The sequence below is a fragment of the Cygnus atratus genome, chromosome 4 (assembly GCF_013377495.2).
Source record: "Cygnus atratus isolate AKBS03 ecotype Queensland, Australia chromosome 4, CAtr_DNAZoo_HiC_assembly, whole genome shotgun sequence".
NCBI lineage: Eukaryota > Metazoa > Chordata > Aves > Anseriformes > Anatidae > Cygnus > Cygnus atratus.
In genome coordinates this window covers 12,124,298-12,142,855 of record NC_066365.1, presented here as the reverse complement: position 1 = coordinate 12,142,855, position 18,558 = coordinate 12,124,298, and the positions used below count along the sequence as shown (strand labels likewise).

General features: G+C 43.7%; 1 protein-coding gene across 4 annotated transcripts in view; it reads right to left on the bottom strand.

Moving 5' to 3' along the window:
• Window positions 1-68: 68 nt before the first annotated feature.
• The window catches only part of TNKS (tankyrase), a 122,124-nt gene continuing 103,634 nt past the window's right edge, over window positions 69-18,558 (bottom strand). For 2 of the 4 annotated variants that reach the window (XM_050710325.1, XM_050710327.1), the window contains exons 21-27: window positions 17,746-17,866; window positions 17,013-17,110; window positions 15,534-15,608; window positions 14,196-14,301; window positions 13,160-13,346; window positions 12,299-12,459; window positions 69-5,329 (exon numbers count right to left, since the gene is read on the bottom strand). In XM_050710325.1, coding sequence (XP_050566282.1) covers window positions 5,226-5,329; window positions 12,299-12,459; window positions 13,160-13,346; window positions 14,196-14,301; window positions 15,534-15,608; window positions 17,013-17,110; window positions 17,746-17,866 — 852 coding nt within the window. In that variant the 3' untranslated portion in view covers window positions 69-5,225. The remainder of the gene's footprint in view (window positions 5,330-12,298; window positions 12,460-13,159; window positions 13,347-14,195; window positions 14,302-15,533; window positions 15,609-17,012; window positions 17,111-17,745; window positions 17,867-18,558) is intronic. The other 2 variants (XM_050710326.1, XM_035554219.2) reach the window with 1 other exon arrangement.

Sequence of the window (18,558 nt, the reverse complement as noted above, 5' to 3'; positions counted from 1 at the left end):
GTGGCTGGTGTACATATGTATGGTTTTGTTCCTTTTATTTTATAATTATTATTTTTGTTTTTTAGAAATCAACTTTTTATTTATTGCCTGAGGGAGGGAGAAAACAAATTGTTTGGAGAAAATAATAATAAAACAGTTTTCAACAGTTGTGTCTGGAGCGGGTTTGTCCGAAGGCCACCAGGAGCGCCTCTTCCCGGAACAGCAGTTTGTGCAAACACTCAGCTTTTACAGAGCAGCTGTTAAAAATGTATTTATTGAGTTTTAAACTATTACAAGTATTGCAGATCAGACATTTAGCCAAGCACATTTATAATTCAAACTCAGTTGTTACAACGATGTTACCTAAGGTCCACCATGTAGATAGGCTGAGAACCTGCCCGTTGTCTTCTTTTAGAGAGAGGGTAAAGGAGGAAATAAATAAAATGATATCCCAGCTCCAGGTAATTGGTAACCAAGAGAGGAAATAAAAAAGGCTAGTTATGAAGACAAGCTATATAAAAAAGTCTAAAAACTCAACCCCCAGGTACACTGCTGTTTGGGTTGGCAGAAGGAGCGATGAAGATGCGTAAGCTCACAGGACTGTGGCAAGGGAAAAACAAAGAAAATACTTCAATTTCCAAAGCTGAAGCAAGTAGTGCAGATGTTAAGAAGAAACAGTGTCAAAATTACCTTGTAATAGAGATCTCTAATCAAGCTACATTAGTAACCAACTTAACGGAACCAACACTAGAAATTGCCACCAAGAGGTTCAGTAAGATAGAACTAGATATATCACAGCCAGTCAAATAATATGCCATCAGGTTTTATGCGCTAACAGGAATGCATGTGTTTCTTGTTTCCTACTGACACAAGGGCTCATTTACCTTCCTCCAGGAGTTTCAAGCAGCATATGCTGTCCTCTGATTCTCTAGGTTTTGTATCTAATATGTGTTCAGATTGGTGGGGACACTGCCACTCTGTCTCTGTGCTCTGAAAGCTCAGGAGAGCATGCTCCTAACTATGCCAAAGGCACCGCCTCTGACCATCAGTGGGTTCAAGTCTGCCAAGGTTCCCAAGTCACTCGCTACCTGTGAGTGAACTGAACCCACGCTTTGCCACGTCTTACCCAGGAGGGTTGCAGCATAACCTAAAATGACCGAAACGTGCATGGGATACACATCCTTCTGGATATCTGAGCTAGATTTTCAGAGCAGCATGGAAAGGGAGAATCGTAGAATCCCATTAAAAATAAATTCACATGCTTCCTGACCTTCAGCTTCTGAGAATGATTAGCAATGTTAAAACTAATTGGCCTATTTTGAGGTTGGGACCCATCCTTTTTTCACATCTTTTGGAAAAATCTGTCCCTGGATAATTTCTCTTCATAGTCCCTCATGGAAATTCTAGGTGGTGCATGTGCACACAGGAGGTGTTCCTTCACAGAAGGGATGCAGGAGACTTTCTGAGAAGATTTGGTGCTATCTAAGCAGACAGGCTGTGCAGTGGCACACCATGTCAGCATCCCTCAGCACTTCACACATTCGTGGGGAGCAGGTATCTCCTCTGCTTATGGCTTCAACGAACAGTTAGAACAGGCTGGTTTCCAGAGCCAAAGCACCCTTCTCAAGAAGCTATTCAGATTCATATACAATACCTATTCTGTGCCCACTGCCCACCAAAGACAGCAACGCAGAACATTTTGGGAGGCTTTCTTATTGTTCCAGTGTAAAATTTTGCTTTGGGGTATTCCATTATCAAAGTATAGAATTTTGCAGGCAACATAAATTCCTGCTGCATAATGGAGTGGAATTTGATCACATCACATGCAAACATTCAAAACACAAGAAGTCAGAAAAAAAAACAATTCTCATTCCTTGGACTAGAGAACAATAGTGGCTGCAAAACTATGAAACTAGTACAATGGAGTTTCATGGAGCTGGGATCACAATAAGATTGGCATATGGATGGAAGGATGAGAAAATAAGATACAATTTGCTAAGGGACTGTATTCTGTTTTTAATTCCAACAGCATTTTTATTGACAGCATTCAGACTGCAATGTCACTGCACCAGGTACCTAATGCCTCTGCCTCATGGAAACAGTTTCAGCAACGGAGAGCAAGAACCTCCTGTCCTCGCTACATGGTGAAGTATTTTTCTGTTTTGCCTACAGAAGTCCTGTCACAAACTGTACAGATGTTTCTAAGCATTTCCCCAACAGGACATGGATAGATCAACTAGGCAACTGTCTCCTTCCCCAGCATACACCAGATGATGTCCCATGGGTAACAGCTTTTCCTGGAGTCAGTGGGAGGTGCCCAGCCTCCCAAGCCTATGAGATGGCTCAGCCCAGTGTGTTCTTGCATCCTCAGTTCCTACTGTGACTCTCCGCTGGTGACCCAATGCTGCAAAGGAGCACCCCCATATCAGTGGACTGCCCTTTTCAGGAAGGGATGGGGCAACCTGCCACACCCCATTCTCTAGAAGAAGGAGGCTTCAAGTTAATTCCCTTGGCTAAAGCAGCAGCAGCAACATCTGCACTGTAAAAGTCTGCCAGCTGGAGCTCTACCATCAAAACCACGATCAGGTTTTTCATGGGGAACTTTAATACCAATAGGCAGATCCTCACTTTGTTTTAAACTGTAGAAGGAACTACAACAAGGTACACCAGCAGAGGCACACGCTGCTCCTGCACAGTCTTCTATGACACACAGTCTCATCAGACCTGGTTTTCCTCTGTGTCTGGCCACAAACAGAAAGGAGATCACGCCATTACAAAACAAAAGCCACTGCAAAATGATTTCCTCACGCAGCACCTTTACTCTGCACGGAACACCAGATACGTAACACTGGCAGTTCAAAAATACTGAACAACATATTTTTATCCTCTAGAAGCTGAAGGCTCCTGAAGAAATCCAGATGTAGTTCAATTAGCACACGGGAAGCAACAAACAAGAACAAAATCTGGTATGAGCATGGTGGGTTTTTTGTTTTTAGGTTTGTTCTTGTTTTTCAAAGATGTAAAGCTTTGAACTTCCACACCCACATTAACCGTTTTGCTCACTTAAGCAGCACAATTTTTTACCATTTAAAACTATGTCTAATGGGGATGGTGAGCAACACTCACTCACACCACTATCTGAAACCCTAGTGTAGATAGGCACATCCCCCCACTCCATTATTAACTAAATTAAAAACAAACCCCAAACTTAAATGATGAATACAAATCTTCAAAGCCTAGTGGTGATCTTTCCAACCCTAACACTATTAAACAAGTAGCCAAAATACAAGCATCCGATTTTATCAATGATATTTGATTTAAAAGGACATCTAGGCTAGAGCCTGGCTTGGACTTCAAAGCTACATATTTCATCAGGTCACAAAATGAAGTGGAAACCATAAATCCAGTGCCAGCTCAATAAAAATAAAATCCAAAGCTCAAGATCTGCTAGTGTATTGCTATTTCTAAGGTTTTCTTTATAGATATTACAAACAGACAATGTGCAGGTAGCCAAACTGCATCAGATGACTAATTTTACAATGGGTGAAATTCCTCTATGAGGATAACCTGCTGCAACATTAATGTCTTAATGCTAAAAATGAAAACTTTGTGTCTTAAAGCTGAAAGTGAAAAACTCTTCAGGTTAAAGTCTGTTTTGTCCAAACACATCAGCAAATCCCACTTGCAGGGAGCACGTTTTTGTAAACTAAAAGCACACTATTCTGTCATTTCCTTGCTTAAGGGGCGATAAAGCCTGAATGCATGAACTGGATCATCAGTTATTCAGCAGTGCTGGTTGACAGGGAAATGTACACCCTGTTCAAAGGAACATTTTATCTCCAGTCATTATGTGCCCAACACTGAAACACATGACATTGGTTGTTTAAAACAACAACAACAAAACAACCAAAAAACAAACTACCATGGCTTGATTTTCAACCTTCTCTGAAGTTGTAAAAACAACTTAAAAAAAGAAATTGATCTCCACTTTTGGTAAATCTATATCCTTCATGAGGGAGACTTATGAAGTTGTTTGGTGCTCTGCTATGCAATGATTAAAAATAACTTTCTCCTACCCAACAAAATAAACCTGGGAACTTGCATGGAAGGGGATTAGGATGCATAAATCCTAGCTTTGCTCTCTCATACACCTGTAAACAAATCCACTTGCTAACTGATTATTATTACAAGTTTGTTCTCATCAAAATGTAAAAGCCATGTTTTTAAAAAAATTGTAAATCACGAGTTGTTCAACTCTGGTGTCACACAGATGTGACGCTAAACTGCTGTAACGCTCTCCCTTACTAGTCTGAAACCCAGTTACTAGGTCTCAGTAAAGAGAGGAATGAGACCCAGACACATTCTTGTACATGCAACCTTCTGACTTTTCACCCATCTTCCAGCAAAACCATATGCCACTGTAACTGGGGAACATTTCACGAACCGCATGTACTTAATAGCAGCCTTGTGAAATGTTCTTTTAGAGATACCAGGGGAGGGCACTGACCTGCTATATGAAGTTCTTTCAAGTACAAGAGCTGTTTTTTTACACTTCCAAACACTTCCTATGGGTCACCCCTGGAAATTTACGCAAAGCAGCAAATTGACACAATTTGTTTCCATTCCAAAGTTCCACTCACTCATTAGTACTGTTTGCTCAGAGATGTGCAAAAAACCCTATATTGAAGAACTGGACCTAGCCCCTTCTCAGATGAAATTCATATTACATTTTTAATGGTTTTAGTCAACTTGACTTTGTGCAAAATATCTTTAAGAAGGTTCTGGCTCAACTTCAGAATACAAAAGGAAAATAAATAGTTGACTAACATCTCTTGAAAACATAAAATGAGTGCTGCATGCTGAAAAGAAAATTACGGGCTTAATGCAATTTATCTGCAAATAAAATAACCAAAACAGTAGTGTCTGAAATTTTAACATGTGAGATGGCTGTGAAAAAGACTTCTGTTTGCACAACGTTTCCAAAGTCTAGATCAAAACAACATTATTTTACACATGGTAACTGCAGAGACTAGGAGCCTGAGATATATTATTAAAAGGCAGTCTCTTGTAAACCTTCCTCAAAAGGAACAGTAGCAGTTGAGTATGCAAGAGTTACTCATACCATATTCATCAAGACAGCAATGCTTTATAAAAGACATACAGCTTATCTGCAGGTTAAGAATTTTATGATACTGATATTGTGAAACACACATCCACCCAGTCCAAGACTGAACTCATATCCTTCTTCACTGATCTGTAGCTACTAGGTCTTTTGCTCTGCTGCTGTTGCTGTCTGTGAGGGAGCTTCTGGTTTCACAATCTGGTACGTAATAAGATATTCCGGGTATGCCTGAAAATAAATCAAGAAAAAATATTGTTTATGCAAGGGTACACTCAGCAACTTCACATTCTGGATTTCATTAAACAATGACCTACGTGGAAGAACGATGCAAGAATCAGCTCTATGTTCAAAGAGCAAAAAAGAAAAAGGTGATTTCAAACCCAGACAGCACTTAGTGCTGAGAACAGTGGGAACTGCTTGATGCGGTTAATACCTTAGTTAATGTGCTACTAGAAATAAAGATTTAAATATTTCAGAACCTTCATGAAATGCAGCAAGGGCAAATGTGAAGTCTTGCACCTGGGATGGACTGAGCTCAGGGAGCACCTTCAGTTGCTTGCAAATAAAATAAACCGCAAGCCCAGAGAGGGGGCTGGGACTGCCTCAACTTTGTCCTTCAGGATTCTCCCTACTGAGAGAATTTTCTTGTCCTTCCACACTGGGTTTGTGTACGACAAAATGGAAATATGAATATGAAAAGACACGTGTGATCCCAGCATGCCTCCTTCCCGCCTCAGAGCGATAGAGCAGCAGCGAGGGTCAGACACAGACACAGACAGACACAGATTTCTAGGTTGGAAGAGACCTCAAGATCATCGAGTCCAACCTCCGACCTAACACTAAGTACTCCACTAAACCATATCGCTAAGCTCTACATCTAAACGTCTTTTAAAGACCTCCAGGGATGGCGACTCCACCACCTCCCTGGGCAGCCCGTTCCAATGCTTAATAACCCTTTCGGTAAAGAAGTTCTTCTTAACATCCAACCTAAAACTCCCCTGGCGCAACTTTCGCCCATTCCCCCTCGTCCTGTCACCAGGCACGTGGGAGAACAGACCAACCCCCACCTCACTACAGCTTCCTTTAAGGTAACTGTAGAGAGCGATAAGGTCGCCCCTGAGCCTCCTCTTCTCCAGGCTGAACAAGCCCAGCTCCCTCAGCCGCTCCTCGTAAGACTTGTTCTCCAGACCCCTCACCAGCTTGGTCGCCCTTCTCTGGACTCGCTCAAGCACGTCCATGTCCTTCCTGTAGCGAGGGGCCCAAAACTGAACACAGTACTCGAGGTGCGGCCTCACCAGAGCCGAGTACAGGGTCATAGAATCATAGAACATCCCGAGTTGGAAGGAACCCACAAGGATCATCGAGTCCAACTCCTGGCACCACACAGGTCTACCCAAAAATTCAGACCTATGACTAAGAGCACAGTCCAAACACTTCTTAAACTCTGACAGGCTTGGTGCCGTGACTGTGTCCCTGGGGAGCCTGTTCCAGTGCGCGACAGCCCTCTCAGTGAAGAAGCTCTTCCTGATATCCAGCCTGAACCTCCCCTGTCACAGCTTGACACCGTTCCCTCGGGTCCTGTCACTGGTCACTAAAGAGAATAGGGTCCCACCGCCCTGCGCCAACATGGATGTGTCAGCTGTTTTGCCTCTTCACTTAGGTGATCCAACAGTTTTTATTTTTTTCCCCCAGACAGCTTTCCCGCCAAGCAGCCACTCCTTGCCAAAGCGCACAGGTGAAGCCTGGCTGCCGTGCCTCTGGCGGGTGCTCGGGAGGATGCTCCTCACGCCCCTGAGCACCGGCAGGTCACTGAGGCATGGCACCACACCTCATGGCAGCCGCTCGAGGGCTGAACTGAGCCCGAGGACCTCCGGGTGCCCCTCACAGGGCACTTCCCCGCCACCTCAGTGCCAGCGGCAGGACACCCCTCCCCGCTGTCCCCTCAGAGCCGTAGCACCACCGCCTCACCGCGCCCCGCCAGCCCCGTGCCCCTCCGCCTGCACTATGGAACTTTTTCTTTTTTTTTTTTTTACTGCTGTTAAAGATAACAAAAAATGTTTTTATAAACACATAAACACAAACAGGAGGAGGACTAAGGAGAATCTCCATCCTCTACTGGATGCGGGCGGGAAACTCAGTGATGAGAGATGAGGAAAAGGCTGAGGTGCTTAATGCCTTCTTTGCCTCAGTCTTTAGCAGCAAGACCAGTTTTTCTCTAGATACCCAGTACCCTGAGCTGGTGGAAGGGGATGGGGAGCAGGATGTGGCCCTCATAATCCACAAGGAAATGGTTGGTGACCTGCTACAGCACCTGGATGTACGCAAGTCGATGGGGCTGGATGGGATCCACCCGAGGGTGCTGAGAGAACTGGCAGAAGAGCTGACCAAGCCCCTTTCCATCATTTATCAGCAGTCCTGGCTATATGGGGAGGTCCCAGTCAACTGGTGGCTAGCAAATGTGACGCCCATCTACAAGAGGGGCCAGAGGGTAGAACCGGTAAACCATAGGCCTGCCAGTCTGACTTTGGTACCAGGGAAGCTCATGGAGCAGATTATCTTGAGTGTCATCACGTGGCACTTACAGGGCAACCAGGCGATTAGGCCCAGTCAGCATGGGTTTATGAAAGGCAGGTCCTGCTTGACGAACCTGATCTCCTTCTATGACAAAGTGACGCGCTTGGTGGATGAGGGAAGGGCTGTGGATGTGGTTTACCTTGACCTCAGTAAGGCTTTCGACACTGTTTTCCACAGCATTCTCCTCAAGAAACTGGCTGCTCGTGGCTTGGACTGGCGTACGCTTTGTTGGGTTAGAAACTGGCTGGGTAGCCGGGCCCAAAGAGTCATGGTGAATGGAGTTAAATCCAGTTGGAGGCTGGTCACTAGTGGTGTCCCCCAGGGCTCAGTACTGGGGCCGGTCCTCTTTAATATCTTTATCGATGATCTGGAGGAGGGGATCGAGTGCACCCTCAGTAAGTTTGCAGATGACACCAAGTTAGGTGCGTGTGTCAATCTGCTTGAGGGTAGGAAGGCTCTGCAGGAGGATCTGGATAGGCTGGACCGATGGGCTGAGGTCAACTATACGAAGTTCAACAAGGCCAAGTGCCGGGTCCTGTACCTGGGGCACAACAACCCCAAGCAGAGCTACAGGCTGGGAGATGAGTGGTTGGAAAGCTGCCTGGCAGAGAAGGACCTGGGAGTATTGGTTGATAGTCGGCTGAATATGAGCCAGCAGTGTGCTCAGGTGGCCAAGAAGGCCAACAGCATCCTGGCTTGCATAAGAAGCAGTGTGGCCACTAGGACTAGGGAAGTGATTGTCCCCCTGTACTCAGCTCTGGTGAGGCCACACCTCGAGTACTGTGTTCAGCTTTGGGCCCCTCGCTACAAGAAGGACATGGAGGTGCTCGAGAGAGTCCAGAGAAGGGCAACAAAGCTGGTGAGGGGTCTGGAGAGCAAGGCTTATGAGGAGCGGCTGAGGGAGCTGGGGTTGTTCAACCTGGAGAAGAGGAGGCTCAGGGGCGACCTTATATAGGCACCTTAAAGGAAGCTGTAGCGAAGTGGGGATTAGTCTATTCTCCCACATGCCTGGTGATAGAATAAGGGGGAATGGGCTAAAATTGCACCAGGGGAGGTTTAGGTTGGATATTAGGAAGAACTTCTTTACTGAGAGGGTTGTTAGGCATTGGAATAGGCTGCCCAGGGAAGTGGTTCAGTAACCATCCCTGGAGGCCTTTAAAAGATGTTTAGATGTAGAGCTTAGTGATATGGTTTAGTGGAGGACTTGTTAGTGTTCGGTCAGAGGTTGAACTAGGTGATCTTGGAGGTCTCTTCTAACCTAGATGATTCTGTGATTCTGTGACTAATTCCTTGTAACCCTTCTGGAAGGTAGCATGGGGAATAAACAAGAGGAGTTAGAGATGTGTGCATAGCCTGAGGGCTATGACCTCATTGGCATTACAGAGACATGGTGGGATGGCTCACATGACTGGAGCGTTGAAATGGAAGGCTACAGGCTCCTTAGGAAGGACAGGCAGGGGAGAAGAAGAGGGGAAATTGCCCTTTATGTCAGTGAGCAGCTGGAGTGCATGGAGCTCTGCCTGGGGATGGATGAGGAGCTGACAGAGAGCTTATGGGTTGGGATTACAGGGAGGGCAGGGACATGTGACATTTTATGGTTGGACCAGATGCCCTTGGAGGTCTTTTCCAACCTTACCAATTCTATGATTGTGGAGGACTGCTACAGGCCACCTGATCAAGAAGGCCATGCAGATGAGGCCCTCTATAGGCAGCTAGAAGCAGCCTCATGTTCACAAGCCCTGGTCCTCATGGGGGATTTCAACCACCCTGGTATCTGTTGGAGGGACAGCACAGCAGGGAATAGGCTATCCAGAAGATTCCTGCAATGAATTGATGATAACTTCCTTCGTCAAGTGATAGACGAGACAATGAGGAGAGGTGCAATGCTAGACCTTATTCATACCAACAAGGAGGAGCTGGTGTGGAATGTGAAGCTCAAAGGCAGCCAAGGCTGCAGTGATTATGAAATGGTGCAGGATCCTGAAGGCAGTGAGGAAGGAGCACAGCAGCTCACTGCCCTGGACTTCAGGAGAGCAGACATTGGCCTCTTCAAGGATCTGCTTGGTAGAGTACCATGGGACAAAGCCCTGGAGGGAAGAGGGGCCCAAGAAAGCTGGTTACTATTCAAGGATCACCTCCTACAAGCTCAGGAGTGATGCATTGCAACAAAGAGGATGTCAAGCAAAAATACCAGGAGGCCTGTGTGGATGAACATGGAGCTGCTGGCCAAACTCGAGAAGAAAAAGGAGGCCTACAGAGGGTGGAAGCAAGGACAGATAGCCTGGGAGGGATACAGAGACATTGTCTGAGAAGCCGCAGATCAAATTAGGAAAGCTAAAGCCCCATTAGAATTAAATTTGGCCAGGCACATCAAGGGCAACAAGAAAGGCTTCTGTAGGTATATCAGTGATAAAAGGAAAACTAGGGAAACTGTGGGCCCTCTATGAAAGGAAATGGGAGACCTGGATACCTGGGATAAAGAGAAGGCTGAGGTACTCAATGACTTTTTTTGCCTCAGTCATCACTGGCAAGAGCTCTGGGAGAATGACGAACCACCCACTGTAGGAGAAGATCTGGTTCAAGACCATCTAAAGTATAAAGCCCATTGGACATGGTGAGATCCATCTGTGGTCCTGAGGGAACTGGCAGATGTAGTTGCTAAGCCACTACTCATCACATTTGAGAAGTCACGGCAGTCCAGGGAAATTCACAGTGGCTGGAAAAGGGGAAACATAACCCCATTTTTAAAAAGGGAAAAAAGCAAGACCTGGGGAACTACAGGCCAATCGGTCTCACCTCTGTGCCTGGCAAGATCATGGAGCAGATCCTCCTGGAAACTAGGCTAAGGCACATGGAAAATAAGGAGGTGACTGGTGACAGCCAACATGGCTTCACTAAGGGTGAATCGTGCCTGACAAATCTGGTGGCCTTCTATGATGGGGTTACAGCATTGGCGGATAGGGGAAGAGCAAATGGCATCATCTACCTGGACTTGCACAAAGCATCTGACACTGTTCCCCCATGGTATCCTTGTCTCTAAATTGGAGTGATACATATTTGATGGATGGACCACTTCGTGGGTGAGGAATTGGCTGGATGGTCGCACTCAAAGAGTTGAGGTCAACGGCTCAATGTCCAGGTGGAGATCAGTGATGAATGGTGTTCCTCAGGGGTCAGTATTGGGATCGGTATTGTTTAATATCTTTGTTGGAGACATGGACAGAGGGATTGAGTGCACCCTCAGCAAGTTGCTGATGACACCAAGCTGTTTGGTGTGGTCAACAAGCTGGAGGGAAGGGATGCCATCCAGAGGGACCTGGACAGGCTTGAGAGGTGGGCCCATGCAAACCTCATGAAGTTCAACAAGGCCAAATACAAGGTCCTGCACCGGGGTCACAGCAATCCCAAGCACAAATACAGGCTGGGCTGTGAATGTATTGAGAGCAGCTCTCAGGAGAAGGACCTGGGGGGTATCGGTTGATGAGAAGCTCAACGAAGAAGAAGCCAGCAATGTGTGCTTGCAGCCCAGAAAGCCAACTGCATTTTGGGCTGCATCAACAGAAGTGTGACCAGGAGGTCAAGGAAGGTGATTTTCCCTTTCTGCTCTGTTCTCATGACACCCCGTTTGGAGTACTGCATTCAGCTGTGGGGCCCCCAGCACACAAATGGCATTGATCTTTAGAACAAGTCCAGAGGAGGGCCACAAAGATGATCAAAAGGCTGGAAATAAACTCTGAAATAAAAAGTATTGGCAAGATTGGCTGTTTTAGGAGCTGTTGAGTCCAGAGGAGGGCTAAGGGGCTAGAGCACCTCTCCTACGATGATCAAGGGTCTGCAGCACCTCTCCTACAAAGACAGGTTGAGGGAGTTGGGGATGTTCAGCCTGGAGAAGAGAAGGCTCCGGGGAGACCTTACAGCGGCCTGACAGTACCTAAAGGGGACCTACAGGAAAGCTGGGGAGGGACTCTTTGTCAGGGAGCTGAGTGATAGGACAAGGGGTAATGGCTTTAAACTAAAAGAAGGTAGATCTAGATTAGATGTAAGGAACAAATTCTTTACTCTGAGGGTAGTGAGATTGCCCAGAGAAGTTATGGATGCTCCATTGCTGCAAGTGTTTAAGGTCAGGCTGGATGGGGCTTTGAGCAACCTGGTCTAGTGGAAGGTGTCCCTGCCCATGGCAGGAGGGTTGGAATTAGATGATCATTAAGGTCGCTTCCAACCCAAACTACTCTATGATTCTATGATCTTATGATCTACAGGTAAAAAGCCCAGAATACTCAATATCTGTAAGAGCCCCAGAAACGCATGTGTTCTTGCTACTGCAGTAATGCCAGTTTAATACAATGGAAGACTCAGTGCCCACTGGAGAAAATTATATCTCTTAACAGAATCTATCAGTGCTGCAGAGGAGGAATTAGGCCATTCTACCCGATGTAAATCAGAGCAGCTCAGTGGAAAGGCGTAGCAACTGCTTTGATACAGCTCACTGCTTACTTTTTGCATTTAAGTGAAAAAATCCTATCAATCAAAGTAACGCAACACATCCAGCATAGAAATAAATCACATCCCTTCTCCAACTTGAAGATCTTTGCACTTTCACAAACCCAGTCCTTGCTAACTCACCTACCTGTTCTCCTCTATAGATAACGTATTCAGCGTATGCAAGTCCATTCACACTTGGCCTGCCAATAACAGAATGGTGTCCTGGAGGGGCATGAGCCATTTTCATTGTACTGAACTGAAGGAAGGATTTCCCAAGGGTCACTCTACAGAACAGCATTTGTCTAAAAAGAAACAAGAAAACACTGCATTAAAATATCTTACTGGGAGATGTATCCTTCCAGAGTGATTTCAGACTTTCACTTTGTTGCAATTAATTTCTCAAGTGTTTTTGTATAAACTATTTTAGAAGCCAGTTCTAAGGCTGTATCATAAAAACTATCTCTTGACATGTAGAAAGGAAAACACACACTTTGTCTAGTCGTATGCAGGCTTGCTCTAGTTCATTTTCTATATAGCTGTTGCAAGAAGCTGAAATTCTGTGTTCAAACCAGTAGGATGAGGACAGGTGTGCCAAAGAGCACATTGACCTACTTCAGTACAAAATAAAACAAAGCTGTGATTAAGTCCTGTTCACCACCTCCAAAATTATCTGATCCACTTTGCACTGCTTTTTTCTTCTGAGAGTGCCTGGACTTCAATTGCTCTTTTTGCCTGAGTCTTCATTTCCAAAATTGGTATTTCAAGTCTCCTTCCTGAGCCGCAATTCACTTTGATTTACACTCACTTTGACCTTTCTGTGGGACTTGCTGCATTTACACCTTTTTTTTTTTTTTTCCCCTGGCCTTGACAAATGGAAAGCTGCATTTTTCCTGCCATGACCTAGCTCAAGTGGCTATTCTTCCTCTGCAATTCATCCTGTGTCAGGATCATAAAAAACAGGACAGCCAGAGTTACCTATAGGGAACCCTGCTGGAGACATACCTGTGGCAGATGTAACAGGACCTGTCTTTGTGTGTGGGACAGCCTGTGCCTCCCCCTATCCCGTACACATACTGGTTGCTTTTTGAGGAGTTCTCTGCAAAGTAAATTCCAGCTCCAAACATTCCTCCAATGTATGCATGTCTTTCATCAAATCCTTTATGAATTATTGCATTAATAAAAGGAGACCCTAGAATACACAAAAGGATGTGTTACCACACAATATTTGTTAAGTAGTAATACTGGACTCTATGTCAAGAGGAGCTTTTTCTGCCTCAAACAGACCATTAAATACCGGAAGGTGTACCCAGTCAGCTGGAAGGAGGCAATACCCAGCAGGATGCAGTGATGTGTGGGATTTACTGTTATATACCAAAATACCACATGTGACTCATGTCTTACTCATTTTACAGACCTCATTAAGTGACTTCCCCGCCCCACTTCAAATTTTAGCACAATTTACCTTGTCAATGCACATCTTCTCCATCAGTCAGTACTCACTGAGATGGGGCAAGTTTATCAGGACAATCATACACAAAAACAGTTTCCTGCACAGAATTATAGAAGGGTCTAGGGCAGGAGGACTCTCAGGCAGTTGTCATTTGCAGGCACTTCTAGATGCTTCTAGAGAACACGTTGCTCAAACTCATGGTTGGTTTTGATTCCTTTCCCAGACAGCGGCCTGGAGTGCCAGGGTAAAATGTTCTTTACTGTGTGGTGCTCCTCTCTTTTAGATGATACCATCTTTCTCTCAGCAATGTATCATCCTCCCAGTAGTTACCAGCAGCTTTAATGGAAATGACTGAGATACTGCTTTTGAAATATTTTTTTTTTTTTGGTATGCAGTGTGCCTTTTGGGATTGCAGTAACCACACAGACTACCTCCACCACCCCTCACCCTTGCATTATTAATGTAGAAATACAATTACTGTACAGGATGGTAAACAGCCACATTAACATTGCCTGTTGGTTCTTGTATGTTTCTGCCTTTTTTTTTTCTTTTAATACCAGCACATACAAATAGATATCACTTCATTACCATGAAACAACATGCGCTCGTTGTGATGGTTGTGATTCTCCTCTGAGACCTCCTTCTGTCTGTGACAGAACCTCTCCCGCAACTTCTTATTCACGACTTTTTGGATCTGCAGTGGTACAACAGGTCTAAGCATACCATTTAAATGAAACGAAATACAGTTTCACAGAGTTTGCAGAAATTCTACAGGGAAACTCTCAGTAAGATACATGAACAGTATGAAAAAAAACCGACATCTGTTCTGCATATAAGGCTAAAATTTTAAACCCAAGTCAGCAACGCATGCTTAGATGTTCAATCTATTGTGAATTGCAGCTTAAGTTGTCAGGTTTAAGGAAGGCTTTCGGGCTTCACCCCTCAGAGCATGTAATACCACCAAGAACTACAGAACGCCTGCGATTCTTCCCTCCCTGCTTTGGCCTCTGTTGAACTGAGATAGCTTTCTGAGGCTGGCTGTCTGGTTTAGGTTTAATGTTCATGAAATGAAAACTCTTGAGGAAAAGAGAAGTGTGAATATTGGAAACTATATTTCAAGATGTTCAATTTATCTTGAAATATAGTTTGAGTCACATGCTCTAATATCACTGTGGTTTTTGTAAAGGACTGGGAGCACAGTGGAAAGAGCTTGTTTCAAAGTCAGGATGTATGATCTCCTGTGCTAAGTTGCAAAAGCTCTGTACAAGCTCACTTTTCAAACAGCTATGTAGCAAGGATTTCCTGGAACTTGGGAGCTTTCTGTTCTGACTTCCCCTCACTTCCCCCCAAAGCACAGCAAAAAGAAAAAAAAAAAAAAAAGAAAAACGGAATCCAAGAGTGTACTTTCCCCTTCGAAAGCTTACACTCCATTTTCTGACATATCAGTGCTTGCAAACAGGTATTTTTCTAGTTGGCAGGGGCAAGGAAGGATGTGCTGAGATCCAAAGTAGCACAAGGATGATAGGAACTCTTAGTAAAAAGTCACATTCATCCTTTCCCCCTACCCCAAAACATACTTTAAAAAGGAAATAAAAGATAGCCTGGGAAAAGATCCGTGCTGCAAAGTCAAATACGGAAGTGATAGACTAAAATTAAATCAGGCTGTGAAACATAAGTCAGGTTCTTCAGCATTTTTATCTTCAGTATCATTTCCTCAGACTCCTTTAACAGCACAAGGACACTTCTTCCTCACTCCATGTGCCAAGCACACAATCAGTCATTTTAGTACTCGGTGCTTGCTTCAACTCTTTATCTGAATATTATATTAACAAAGAACTTCAAACATAAAAGGATGACCCAATTCTGTGTGCCTGCATAAGTTCCAACTTATTTTACTAAATAGAATTATGAGGCTTTGAAACTTACCCTGATGACATTGTACCTGTTGAAGATCCCGCCAGCATTTCCACCATCCCTGTGCTCCCGGATTGTGCTTTGCATCTACATAAATAAACATAACTGAATGTTTGGCACACAACACTTGCTAGCAAGGCAAAATATTCATGCAGTATCTTAATATGTCACTGGCAGCAACAGACTATCTTGGTTGAAAACGAGCTAAAAGGTGTCAAAAAAAGACATCAATTTAAAACTGAGATACACCCTTATTTCTCAGGCAGTCAACACACTACACAATTCCACAATATTGTCTGAGAAGTTGGATGTTTCTATTAAAAAGATTGTATAATTGTAATCTAGATAGGAAAGAGAAGAATACTGGCACTTCCTATCAAAATCAGATACAAATGGAAACCTAATCTAAACCTCCTTTAGATTAGAAAACAATTAAAAAGTAATGCACATACAAGATGATCATTTTGAAGTAATACCAAATGTTTCTACTGTACAGTGTTCTACTGTTTATGTTCTAGTGTTAATATACATTGTTTCTAGTGTACAGTCTGTATTTCTTAGTGGTAGGAAAAGGCTTGCAGTGTAAATTTTCTTATGTCAATAGCAGCTCCTGAGAATTTCAACAGTTTTAATTTTTTTTTCCAGAGGTATTTATAGCTACAGTGACAACCTTTAGTAACAACTCAAATAAACACCCCAATTTACTCTGGTAAACACATGACACTTTCTGCCAGACATGTTTACACTAAAAATCTGCACAGACTCCAGACTGCAGAGTTACTAATGAAAAATATTCCATGGTAAGATGGGAGCAACCCTGAGTATCCAGACTTTTTAAAAAAACTCCAAACGCTTCCGTGCCACGATGTAGGAACAGTACACATAAACAGTGAATGCACAATAAAACGTTTCCTTCAAACACAACTCTTCAGAAATTCTCTTGTGTGTTATGCTTTTTCTTTCAAAATGGTATCTGCTTTTACTTAAATAAAAGTGCGCGGGGGGGGAGGGGGGGGAGATAAAATTATAGTCAACTCTCAATTATCCAAGAGATGTTTATCTGTGTTACAGATTAGGTAAACCACTGAGACAAGAGAAAAAAAGCTGGTTCAGATGCAGACACAGCCTGAGCATAGAGAATTCCTACAAGCTTGTGAGGCCTTCATCTCCCACAGTCTTCACTCACGGCCTGCCTTTCTCTGGCAAACTGTGGAAACCTTAGCTATGAGATGACACCCAAAACACAACATGAACAAAGCAAAATTATGATAGCAGTAAGTGAGCAACCACACCGCTTATTAAAAAAAAAAGGCAAGAAACAGCAAAAAAAAATCCATAATCAGTATAAATTAAAACAAACAAACAAAAATGCTCTAAACTCCAAGTCAGATCTATGCAATTCACCAAAGCATATTTTATCACTTTCAACATGCTTTAGCTCTAAGGATTAGGTGAAGAGAAAAATTCCACCAAGAAAGACATTTGCAATACCTCCTCTTCAACGGACTGATACTCCTTATCGTCAGGAGCAAGGTCAAGGAGAATGGTCCCCTGACTCACACAGTGGAAAGTTAAATAAGGATTGGTGCCTACAAAGAGAAGAAATTAAAGGAGTAAAAATCAACAGGAGAAAACAATACTAGACTTCTTTCTATTCATCATCATCATTTTTCTGCTTATATAACCCCAGTATAGCAGGAAATGCAAAACAAGCATAAAGCAGAAACATAACCCTGAAAAGATAAAGCACTTTTGCTAGCAGCAAAAAAAACTAGTCTTAAAACAGAGAAGGAAAATGCACGTCTGATAACTGGATTTTCCTCTGTGCTTTCAAGAGAAGCACCTGAGAAGTGTGGGGCAGCAAAGAACTCCATCAAGCCCACGCTTCGGGATACAGCCAGCCTGTGGGGTAGGTATGTAGGGCAATTCAACCCAAAAGTTCCCTCCTCGGTCAAACAGGATCCCCGCAAATGGTCACAGCTTCCACAGCTCCCTCAGGGGTGTCCATTCTCTGGGAAGGCAAGCAGTCACTCCATCCTTTATCAACCCAATATACTCTATATCTGTCACAAGCCACCAAACCATCAGGCTTATCAGCAAGTACATTTTTCCCAAACCCAGATTCTTTCACTTCCTGGTACTGACGCCTACATTTACAGAAGATGACTGCTGGAAGCCTGTTCTATGTTACAATTACACTAACAAGTGAAAACGTCATATTTACCTTGCTGGCCTCCTAGAAGTCTCTCCACACCTTTTATCAATTTGTGGCGGTGTCCATAGGCATTAATCCCTATTTCTTTAAGCTCCTCGTGTCCCATGTCTGCCAACACATCCAGGGTTATCTGGAAAGGTGAAAGACCACAAAAATCACCTGCCTGATTCCCAAGGCTAAAGACACATCAGTTCAGAAAACAGAGTGTATTCATGCTTCAACCAAGACAGTGTATATATATTATGTATATATATATATCTGTATATTATGTTTTACTGCTCTCCTTATTGCTGCCACCTTCTGGCAAGCCTCTCCCTATCACAGGACCATACGCAGCAGCTACAGCCCAAATTTTTGTAGAACTTTAACTTCTCTTACAGCAATTAACAAGAGATGGTTTTCACAGGAGCTTGTTAAAAACATTTTTGCTTATGTAGAAACAGGATGCATGGAGGTGCTAGGACAAGTCAAATCATGAGAATATTTCTGAAGCATTCAAGGTCTCACCTTCTTGTGTAGTTCAAAATTTTCACTACACAAACAGAAACAAGTATTCTATATGTTTACTAATAAATGTTAAATGTGTTTTGCATCAGTATGCTATGGTGTATACTGTTACTGTGTGTATATATATTCACATGTGCATTAAGCCAGTGAGTCTGCCATGCTAAGTCATGCTCAAGTATTCCACTACTCTGGGAAATAGTGTTGTGAGGACAGGCATGACTATTCTGTTGTAATATACAACTACATCCACATGGTGTTAAATGTCAAGGTCATGGAGATTACTGGTGGAAGCAGAAAGGTAATAAAATGTGCTGT